The sequence below is a fragment of the Ischnura elegans genome, chromosome 9 (genome assembly GCF_921293095.1).
Source record: "Ischnura elegans chromosome 9, ioIscEleg1.1, whole genome shotgun sequence".
NCBI lineage: Eukaryota > Metazoa > Arthropoda > Insecta > Odonata > Coenagrionidae > Ischnura > Ischnura elegans.
In genome coordinates, this window is record NC_060254.1 from 44,777,455 (window position 1) to 44,789,684 (window position 12,230).

The window sequence follows — 12,230 nt, forward strand, 5'->3', positions numbered from 1 at the left end:
GCTAAGAGAGTAAAATTTTGATGAGCGCATGAAATAAATACATTTTCTGCTATGAAAATCAAATAATAAATTGATTGCAGAAAATATCTTTTGTGCTTTAGACCTGACCACGTGACGCAACTTTGTGTATTATGTAACTTGTGCGAAGAATATGCTTTTAATGTCCATAAAAGAGAATGGATATATTTAAAAAATATTATTTTTGCAATTAGACGAAGACGAAGAAGACGTCTTAAAATTAAATTAAATGTTACAGTTTCAAGCTTGGTAGTTCATAAAAGCATTCCACTAGTGTACTACGGATTTTCTGTGAGCATAATCGCTGTTCAATTTAAATGCCTTATACACATCTTCTAATGCACATGAGATGAATTTTTAAAAATCATGACTATTTAGCTAGTGCATTTTAAGTACATGTAAAGAGATTTTTGCATTTGTCTATTTTTATCGATAGATTTCAAATCATTAACACATCATTATTGCCTGTTCCTCGTGGCTTAAAACTGTGGCTTATGGGATATATGGGAAGATGGGATATATATCACCCAATTACTAAAAATAAAGCAGATATTTTATATTAGAGTACAAGATATCTTAGATCCAATTAAATTACCCTGAACTTAGCAAAACAAAATATTTTTACGAAAAAATATGAACGTTAATTTTTATACTTACAAAAATTATTTTCACTTATTGTTAGACGCAAACGAAATTATTTTAAGGAATGGCTTTTGAATGATTAATTACAGCCTTGTCAGTTAGCATTCCCAAAAATATTATTCATAATTTTCGCTTCGTCACCAGAAAAATTTGCCACAACATACCTTACAACGGAGTAATCTTTGCGCATTTATTATGTAAATAGCCTTCAATTTTTTCAGTTCACCCTTACATTGGACATGATATAGTATACACATGCTCTTCAAATGATATCTAGAGGTCAATAGCCATGCAATAAAATCGAAATCATTTGTTCAATTATCATAAAACTACCCGTACTGTATATTTGTCTTCACATTTTTTGCGTCTTTCCCTTTGTAAAAAAATATTTTTTTACCTCTCGCGTCTAAACAGTTAAATTGTACGCAGGTCCAGCGTTTCTTTCATTCTAACCATACCACCCTTGCGCCTCTTTCTATATCCTCTCCTTCTGTAGCGAGCTAATCCTGTTTTTCCCCTGACCTCTTCCCACCCTCCTCTCACACCTCGCTCTCTGAAGTCTCTTGGGACGTTGATTTTTTGGGATGCACCGGAGCATAAAAAGAAATCAAGAGAACCAACACCAGCCTCCACCTTTTCTCTCCTCTCATCATGTTTGCCTTTCCTCTTCATTGCCCTTTGCTCTGCTATGCTCCCTTATTCTTTCTCTCTTACCGCCACTTCCCTCAGACTTTACTCCATCTCCTTCAAGTAAGAATGTGATGTCTACTGTGGTGCAAAAATGCGAGCACTTTTACCATTTCGTTTGTTGTTCCAGACCGTATCTCGCATTTACTGTTAATAATTGAATGAAAGTTTTGTGTTATCATGTGAAACACCCATTTAATAATTAATATTGCCTGAAATACAACTTTAAGGCAGTTAAGATGATTAGCTTCCCAGATAACATATCTCTAGAAAACATACTAAATTATACAATGAGGAGGAATGTATTATCTTTTTATATATTAGATTTATTTTATTCTCCGGAAACAAAAAGATAAATTCACTTGAATATGCTTTCGGCTGGATATAAAATTTTCAATGGAGGGCAAGTTCTTCCTAACACCATTTTCGTATCCTGTTAATAAATAGTACAATATAAACTACCAGTTTGAGTTTTCCAAAGCAAAATGAGTATTCTTTTACTGCCCGCCTTCCGGTTTTTACATTCGGTTTAAGCCAGTGCCTATCTCCCTACCAACTGCTTACTGCCGGATTCTCCCGGAGTAAATCCCTCGGGATCTAAGAATCCCCTTGTCTGACCCCATTCGACTCCGCCTCTGCCTCTAATTCGCCCTTTTCTGAGGTTTGGAACTGATTAATATTCACTCCTATATGCTCTCGGCTTAATCCATTGACCGTGCGACTACTCTTCGCTGCCTCATAAGTAGTCTCTATCTAGAAAGCCGAAAAATAGGCGTATAGTGGGGGACGTTTGGGCACCACTCGTTTACATATAAAACTCATATCGATGGCTAAGTTTTAACGAGGCGTATCTCAAAATTTGGCCGGTCTGAGTTAATACTGCAAATACTGCTAATAAAAAATAAAATTGAAGCAAAAAACAACTCTCCCTCCCTATAAATTAATTCATTATGCAGAGAATTGGCCGTTAAATACACAGAAACGCTAACTTTTTTATACTTTAACGGCTAGGTATATGCATTGAAAAGAAAATGGTTCAGCAACAGTGATTTTAAGTAAATCTTCAAGGCACTCTCTGCGATGCTATACTTCATTTTTCTACGCGGTGCTGCTGTGACGCTGATTATATACTATCATTGTCACAAGAATATCTATAATGACAGCCTATCTCATCTATTTGATCAAAACCAGGTTAGGAACCCTAACCCCACCCCCCACCTAACGACTTAGTGTGACACACCGCACCGCCTTTCCTAGCCTTCCTCTTCCTGGGTTTTCCCCCCCACCTTTCCTCGCTCTAACTCAACCACCCCCTCTTGTCCAGCACCCGCCCCCATGTATCCCAGGGTATTTAGGACCGTCATTTCCTGTATATGCACCTGATGATGTCGCGCAGCGATGAAACTGGTCGTGTTAATAAAATTAATGTGAAATTTACAAAGTTTTTTCATTCTAATAAAATAATTTGGGAATGAATTTCGGATACTGTACAGAAGTAGCAAACAATAGAGTAACCATAGCAATTGAATAGCGTCCGCATTTACAGACGCCATACTTGGAAATATTAACCTTTAGTGGTCAATCGAAATGAATATAGGCTTTATTGTCATCTAAATAATTGTTATCGATTTTTCATAGCAATATTTCCACAATGATGGAATGTATCAGGTAAAAAAATAACGGGATCAGAACAGAATAATGAGATTGGGGAAATACTGATCAAAGGTAAGGTATTAATGAAACCAGTTTACTCATACATACTTGGATGCATGATTAGATCCAACATCATCGGGATGAAATTTTATGAAGCATATTGACGCAGATGTCGGTTGTTATTACAGTATAAAGTAACTGGCATGTTTTATGACTGTAAAAAAACATGCATGCTGCCAATTACGAAGAGCAATAAAAGGTAGAACCAGCTGTGCAATTTAGCGAATGAATCAAAATAAAAAAGGACAAAGAATTTCCACTACTTGTCAAAAGATTTAATGCGTGCTCGCATTTGAATTACAAATAGACTTGTAGTGATGATTTTGAGAGTTTCATTTGTGCGTATTATTATGCATGAGATAAAAATAATCCAGCAATTTTACGTCCCACGTTAAATAGTTCTAACTCTTATTTTACGGGTTAAATGAAAAAATGTATCTATATAATCAAAAAAAGCAGTTATATGGATTCTCAACCCTTTTTATACGAAATAATTTACGTGATCAATCCAATTTTTTGTGGCATTAACTGTAAAAAAGACAAGAAAATATAAGTTAAAAATGAAACGCTTTAAACAGATTATCAATATGTTCCACGAAAATGAAATACAAAATATTAAAAACTATAAATATAGAGTGTTCGAAACACAAAATTTTGTGAGTGCGTCATCCCTGAATAGTTTAGCAGGTGTATCTCTTTGAGATCAATGCATGGCGCTAAAAATGGTTAGTTTAATTATTAAAGTCAAATTTGATTACACTGATAAATACACCAAAAATTCAATCAATATCAAACAATTATACATAGAGATTCAGTTCTAGCTCACCAAAATGTTTCTAAAATTTCTGAGAATTTCATAATATTTCATGTTAAGTAATTGACATTATGAACTAGGTAAATCTTTATTTTGTTGCTATAAAACGGCGATGAGTAAGGAGACGCAAAAGGAGGCTAAATTTGGATCAATTGACAGATAATACTATGTGCACTGAAAAAGTTAATTCTAAGTGACCGAATGACATGCAGCCAAAAACAATTGCAATAATTAGGATTCAAAGTATCATCACTAATATTATAATCATGAACAGAAAGCGTATATACTCATAAATACAGTCAAAATTGATATTACCATACTATCTGTATTGAAAACGGTTGGTAATTCTGACAACATTTGATGTATTTCTTGAATAAAATGCGATCCCTTTGACTTAAATCAGCACATCCTTGAGGCTATTTTATAATTAAGAAAATCTAATATAGCGCAAAATCTTGTATACGACCTAATATAGCGAAAAATATGCGACAAAACTACGGCTTCAATAAAATGATAGTGCTACGATCAGAGTTCAGGAAATTTAATTAAATTATCGGTATTTAGATGGTTGAAAATGGTAAAAATAAGATAGGAATGAAATTAACCGTTATTTTAAACTTTTTTTTTTTAAATTGGTTGGCAGCAATGAGTAAAACCTTTTTTTAATTCCGTATTATTTTGGAATATGAAGATATGTTACCTCTGCGAGTTATAAAAATCCAGAGAGTTTCACTCAATCAGGGAATATGTTGAATATCTTTTAATGCCGTTGTACATCCTGGTCCAGAAGAAATGAAGATTGGGAAAATTTGAATATATTTGATTAAGAGAACCATTGACGGATCCAAGAAGATTTTGAAGTGTTTCAAGTGTTGTGAGCTTGAAGACTGTCAGATGCGATACATTTAAGAAAAAGAGAATACTAATGGAATATTCATCTCAAATTTCAACGGTGAAGGGAAATATACGAGAGTTGAGAATGAATGAGATGCATCAAAATGATAGGATCACAATAGGATTGGGTTGTATTAATAGAATCACGAATTAATCATTCTTCATATAGCGGAATAATTACCCCAAAAAATCAAATCACATTCCTGTTTGTGCGCCAGATTAGCCAACACGGCATGAATGAAATTTAAAAAGTATAGACCGCATATGTCATATACCACAAGCGGATGAAGCACAGGGTAAAAAAAAGTTCTAACAACTACATGAAATGGATTAAAATAAAACGAAGATACCATCATCAAATGAAACGATTTAAAGCAAATTAATATAATGAATAAAATCATCTGTGATACTGATCAAATTAGGCAGAATAAAAAACGATATTCAGTAATGTCCGCATTCCATTTGCACTGCAAATTAATTTGAAGAAATCATTTGCATTGCCATTTTGATTGACGAAGAAAGGATACCATGATGAATTTAATAAATGAATTATAACTTGTTACTGATCATGCAAATTAATTATTTTTCAATGAATGGCTTCATGTATATACGTATGAAATCGTTCCAGGATTGACGTGGTGGAAGTGCAATATACCCATGATACAATAAAAAAAAACAAATGGTATTTTCCAAACTTTCATTTGTAACTCCGCTACCACATGTGATTGAGTTGAGTTGGAAGGTAGGTTGAGTGGGAAGTAGAGTTTTATGTTAAAGAGTGGAAATTGCCGTGTTTTGTTTATATTTCACCATGAATTCGTGTATCTAGTTCTCAGTGAAATGGCTCCTCGATTAAAATGAGACTTCTGTGCAACCGTAGTATAACCATGGGTGGGGCTGAGGAGATCGATTCATATTTTTGTGTGCGTGCGTGAAAACTTGCCACCGATGAAGAAGTTAAGGAGGAAAGATTGCTGGTGACGTATTCTTCTCACTCTCAATGGTGAAGGGCAAAGAGACACACGAGCAGAGAGAGTGAAACAGGCCTGGAACAAGTTTCGAGCGAAAGGCAAGAAGTTTTTTTTTCAAACTTCATGTTGTTAGTGGAAAGGAAAGAATATTTTTTTTAATTTATTTTTTATCATGAAAACTTTTTAGAACTCGTTAAACTTCAAATAGAATTGAAAGAACACAAGGGATATAATAATAATAAAAAATGTCCAAGATGCTTTCGGTTGGCGAAGTTTTAATTACGGCAAGAAAACGTTATTTCGAAGATGAAATTGCCCTCGGTAAGGAAAGAAACGTCTGCGTAATTTTTTAAGCGGGAAAATAATTCGACAAGTAATGATAATCCTTAAAGAAATGATAAACTCCTTTCAAGATATAGAAGCTAGAAGCATTTACGAAAATATTAACATAATCGCCGCACTTTACTGTAGCATTTTGTACTTCAAAGCTACCTGCACATATCGATCGCCGTATCCTAGCCGTATCAAGCTCAAATTTTACATACACAATTTTTCGGACTAGAAATTGAAGATACGCCTGTATGGTATGATTTTTAAGATACTAATTTTTGGCTAGCAGCGGTCAATATGAGTTGTTATTCATATGTCCGTCGTAAAAGTTTGCTAGAGATATAAACATTATTTAGGCAAAAATCTCCTCAGAGAATCGCTTAAAAAGAAAGCTGTTATCTAATGTTAACGAAATTACTGTTTAAATTAATGCTGATTTCGCATTTGAAATTGAAAAAGTAGGTGTACCTCTTACGCAGCAAAGAAATACTAAATTGAATTTAGCTCAAAATAGGAGAAAGTATTCACCCTTGATTTAAATACAGCTCATAAAATCTTCACAAAAGAGAAAAAACCGGTTACATGTGAATACAAAAGTAAAGGTTGAATTCGTAGCTATAACTGCTTACTTGTGCTACAAAAGACTAAAAACAAAAATATTTCACGTTTCCTTTTGTGGACATTAAAACTTGATTGATGTGGGGAAAATATGTTAATCATTTCAGCTAAAAATCAAAAATAACTAAAAAGGGAAAACTCATATGATGAAAATAACAATATTACATAATAAAGGTAATATAATCAAATAGCGCAAGCAAAGCAAGCAAAATATATTAAGCAAAATTATAATAAGTTGCACAATTAATGATGGAAAAAAGAACATACAGGATTTCTAATCAGCTGTCTCCCAACATAGTTCCAACTAATTCACTTCAGTAATGTTGGAATTGCCCTTCCTTAAAGTTGCCCGTATTGTAGAAGTTTCCAGCATATTGCATTTTTTAGCACGTCAAACTGAGAAACATTTTAGACAACCACTGATCATTCCCTGGTAATGCTGCCTACTCTGCAGTTGTTACACTTGTAAAACAAAGGGCTCAGACGAATGGAACAAGATAAAATTAGAAGAAGAATTCAACCGAAATCACACACAATGCAAACACCGAACAAGTTGATTCCGAGTTCCTTCCCCCTGGGATCGGGGTAGGCGATAGCTGTGGACAAAATCCCAGGAGGAAACAGACGTGGAACCGTGAGTGAGGATGCAAGGGTTTGAGGCACAAGGGTTGAGGGGAAGGGGAATCGAATTAAAAAGGGCCCGAGAAATCCACAGAGCACGTGCACACGAGGTAATACGAAAGTGGAGGAGATACCCCTACACGATAGAAGGGCCTGGGAATAGATAGGAAGGGATAGGAGAGGGGCAAAATAGAATAAAAAAATAAATAAATGGATAAATAAATAAAGAGAGGGAGAGAGAGCGAGAGAGGAAGATATGTGCCTTGCATGAGGACCAAAGGGAATTTTCCCTGTTTCGGCAGATAGAGAGTCGAAAGGGCTGGATAAGCAATGGGAGGGTGAAGCTACCGCATTCCGGGGAATAGACGAATGGAGGAGGGACCTAGACAGAGTAGGAGAGATAGAGAGAGAAAGGCAGAAATCTCGCGGGGAAATAGCGTTTCGGACGCGCGACCCGGGTATCCCGGGCCTTGACTTGGTGATGGAGTAGACGGTTCCCTATTGGGAGCGAAGAAGACGATCCTAGTAGCCTGACTCAGTCGCCAGGCCATTCTTACCATTCCAGCGCTAAAGAGGGTGACTAGCATTTCGTACAGTTCCCCATTCACAATCCTCTTCTCCAACTGATAGTTGCTACTAACTCAGCAAAGAGTAGATAGTTTATTTAATATTATTGTATAAAGTTTTTTTTATTGATTCATGGTATTCCATTGGGTTCATTGTAAAACTATTGTAAAATACCTGTGTAATTATATATGTTTGTACTATCCTCTTAAAAAAATTAGCAATCGTAAATTCTGGGATGATAGACTTCTTCAACTGATAGCGGAATGGTTAATAACTCTGCAAAGTGTAGATAATTTATTTAATATTATTGTATGAAGTTTTTTTATTGATTTATGGTATTCCATTAGGTTCATTGTAAAACTATTGTAAAATACCTGTGTAATTATATATGTTTGTAATATCCTCTTAAAAAAACTTAGCAATTGTAAATTCTGGAATGGTAGCCTTCTCCAACTGATAGCGGAATGGTTAATAACTCTGCAAAGTATAGATAATTTATTTAATACAATTGTGCGAAGTTTTTTTCATATATTAAAGTAAAGATACGTCGAAGTACAATTTAATAGCAAACCATAATAATAGGTACATGCATATTTTAAGTATCAATGCAGTTGTTAAAATGGCTGCAAATTTATATCCTATAGTAATTCGTGACTCGGATAAGGAAATCACAAACCATTTGACTAAGGGTATGTTTTCCATTGCCGCTTCGACGTATCGCGTCTTTTTTTCCCCTCGCCTTAACCAACAAGAATTTTTCATTCCATTTGGCCGTTCTCCCTGCTTGGGCTGAGACTCACACTCCCTCACTCTCGACCGCCTGCTACTTTTCTTCCTTTCAAGATATCATTACCCTCAAGCGTGTTTTCTTATCCTTGTCTCCCGACCATCTTCCTCCGGAATAACCCTCACTCCTTAACCCCCGCCCCGGTTTTATTTATTTTATATTACCCTTCCCTCCATTTCAACCCTTACTCTTCTCTCTGCACCTGAAATAATCGCCTTTATTTCATTTCTACCATTCTTTTCCTTTCCGAGACATACGCAAGTGCTGCGCACTCAGGGCCGTCTGTTACACTAAAACAGGGGTCTTTAACCTTTTTTAATATTAGGGCCACAATGCTTCACGTCACTTTACCACCACATAAAAAAAATAAATAACGAATTCAAAGTTCAATCAATTAATGTAAAATTTGTCATAGTTTATTTTTGAAGAATGTGTCGATATATATTTTATATTGTGTGGCGCGATACAATATTTTCATTAGCCTCTACGGGCCACAAGAAATCAGCCGGCGGGCCGGGCCGGGGGTTGAAGACCCTTGCACTAATGCTTGAAAACTTTCACTACGTGTGTGCTACCTGGCATAAATTTACTCAAATTAAGGATTGGATAATGTTTCACTTGACCATAGAGGGTATACGTCAGTAAATAAAATTGCTATATCGAAAATAATGCTGATTAGTAAATTACTACATTCTTCAACCCGCAGGTCGGTCTCCCATAGCCATTTGGATTGAGTAATTATCTATTAATACGAAATTAGGAGTGCCTCGACGATAAATTGGGATGAATAATTATGGATTCGATTCATAATTTTTATGAAGTATCATCCCAGTTAATTATCTCTCGATATTACAAAATAAAAATTAGACGCAATTAATACTGTAATATGGCTTCCCGAAATCAGAAAGTCAGTAACCAGGGCAAACGAGAATTTATTTCTATCCCTATAACTCATTGGCTCTTCCTCTCAGCAAATCATTGCAAGTATCACTAAAAACTATTCAATTATATTTATTTGAAGAAATTATAACGATTTTGTAATTTTTTTCAAAGTGAAAGGAAAAATGTTTACATCTCTACCAGATTAGACAAAAATTATAGAAACTCGCAGGAAATTAATAAAAAAAAACGTTCCTTATAATAGTAAAATACCCTTTGAAATCATAAAACTATATGCATACTCAATTACTTGTACTTATCAAATAGAATAAATTCTGGCGCCGACTGATAATGTTTTAGATGCTTAAACGCCGACGGTTCCAGTGTAAATTTAATGACTATGGAAGATATTCGTTCACGATTTTCTGCAGAAATCCGTTTAATCTTAGCAGAAGGGTATGCGATGATTATTTAAAAAAATAAGGGCAGAGCATTATTCTTCAAAAATCGGGTGTCACAAATGTCACCAGTTTTCGAAAAGATCGTCTTAGCATTCATCAGAACCGGGCCATCTAACTTCTGGAAGGCATTGAAGGTACATGAAAGAATGTGGTAGACTCGTGAGTTTTCCGTTAAAATAGCACTGTCTTTAAGAATATTTTTAAAAACTATATATTAACCTTGGCGCCTAAAATGTGAGGTAATTACCATAGAATGTACTCATCCGACATTTTTCTCTCTGGCTAGTTTGGGATCCTCGCCAGATGTCTTCCATCAGAGTCACCGGTGATTGTTTTCGGAACTGAGGGCGAGCGTATTATGCTTCCGAAAGCAGTCTACGTCACTGTCACGCTTTTATTCATGACTAACTATCCCAGGCCACTTCACTTGACACTCTAAATGGAATCAGGAAGCAGAAAACGCCGCCCTTGAGCGTTCCTTTCGAGAAAAACTCTTCCGCATTACGAGTAGAGGCCCCTCCTTCACGGACTGCTTGCGCTGAGAAAGCGTAATTTAATTTCAGCATAAATAACCATTCATGAGTTTCCGAGGACTGTGGAAACCTTTCCCGTTCTCATTACTCCGTGGCAAACTAAGGTTCTTCAGCCCACTGCCGCGGCCTCGCAAATCCTCTCAGGATTTTCTCTCATACCCTTTTGCCTTTCAATTCTACCACCTGCCCTCTGTATTCCATTCCGTCTTCCTCATTCTTGGCGGGATATTCATCTTAAAAATCAAGGAACGTATTTTTATTTTGCCGTTTTCCAAAATATTATATGCACATTAAAATGCAACCTTTATAGCCGCATGCCCAGTCAAAGCTTGCTATGTTCGTACCTACAAGGTAACCAACGAAATTCCGTTTCATCTTCATTATTTTCAATAGGTTAACCGTCATAAAGAGCAAGGTCGGCCTTTTTTTTTGGTGAATTAGAAAATTAGAACCACCGACGGCCATTTAACTTCTGGAACGCATTGAATGAACAATCAAAATACAATCTCTATCGCCACACACGCTGATTTGTTCGCAATGTAACTAAAAAAAATGCTTAAGTAGTCCAATTATTAGTTCGAAGTAGCTCTCCAATCAAACCTCCTAGGAGCTAAAATTTTAATTTTTACATTTATTGACATTTGAGAACTTTTTTCTTATAATTTCTTGAAATTTTCATTCATAAATCATTAGAGAACTTTCTTAGCCGTAATTTACCTCCCAGTTTCATTGGACGACGGTGTACATGGGGCCAGGAAAACACATAGCTATTATAGAAATGGAATGAAATCAGGAAAAAAAACAATCAAGCAATCAAGCAAGAAACTATGAAAGACAAAGATTGGCTTTAAATGTGAAATATTAATTTTTTTCAGATAAGAGTCACGCATGAAAATTCGCTCAAACAAAGCAAAAGCTTGGCTCGTGACTGAACTCTACGTGCTCTTCGCCAAGTGAAACTGGGTGACGTTGTGTACTTGCTGTTTACAAGTAAGAAACATAAACAGGTGCATGAAGCAGCTGCGTCAATTTGGAAGAAACATCCATCCCGGAGAATCGGTATCCCTGAGCTCGTGGCCTCTTCAGCAAATGTCCACAAATCCCAAAAGATACTGGCTTCATGTCAACCTGTTTTGATTGATATTTATAGTGATAATTCTACACATCATCGACCTCAAGGAAGTCAAAATCCTCGCCAAAGTTAAAGGTTTTAAACAGAGACTCGTCAGAGAAGCCATTGAAATATCCAAAGAAGATAAGAATAATTTCAACAGAGACACCGGCATTAAAATTAGCCGTACTTGGCAACCCGTAATAAGAAGAAACAAGCAGCAACCCACTCCCTCAACCTCCGGCTCCCCTCCCTCCACCTCCTGACACAGACACCTATATAAAAGATCTTAAATTCCCATCTCTCCATAATCCCTTGAAAAAGCGACCAGCATCGGTCGGGAAACGTTGGGGCCACCCAAAGCATTGACGCGGCGACATAGCCCAAAAGTTTTTAATCATAATTTATAGTGATGTCAGTATATTATAGGTGGATGATTAACCTAGACTGACGGCAAATAACCATCGCAAAGTTATCGAATTTCCTCACTATCCGTTTCTTAGAGACATAGAGTCAGCAAAAACCGTGGTATACGTGGCTACAATTAGCACCGAATTCACCTAAGAGATTGAATTGCCAAAAAC

General features: G+C 35.9%; 1 protein-coding gene across 1 annotated transcript in view; it reads right to left on the reverse strand.

The window, feature by feature from the left end:
* Window positions 1–1,944: 1,944 nt before the first annotated feature.
* LOC124164924 overlaps window positions 1,945–12,230 on the reverse strand; it is a 124,224-nt gene continuing 113,938 nt past the window's right edge. Inside the window, exon 4 of the mRNA XM_046542155.1 lies at window positions 1,945–2,100. Within this exon, the coding sequence (XP_046398111.1) occupies window positions 1,945–2,100 (156 nt within the window). The remainder of the gene's footprint in view (window positions 2,101–12,230) is intronic.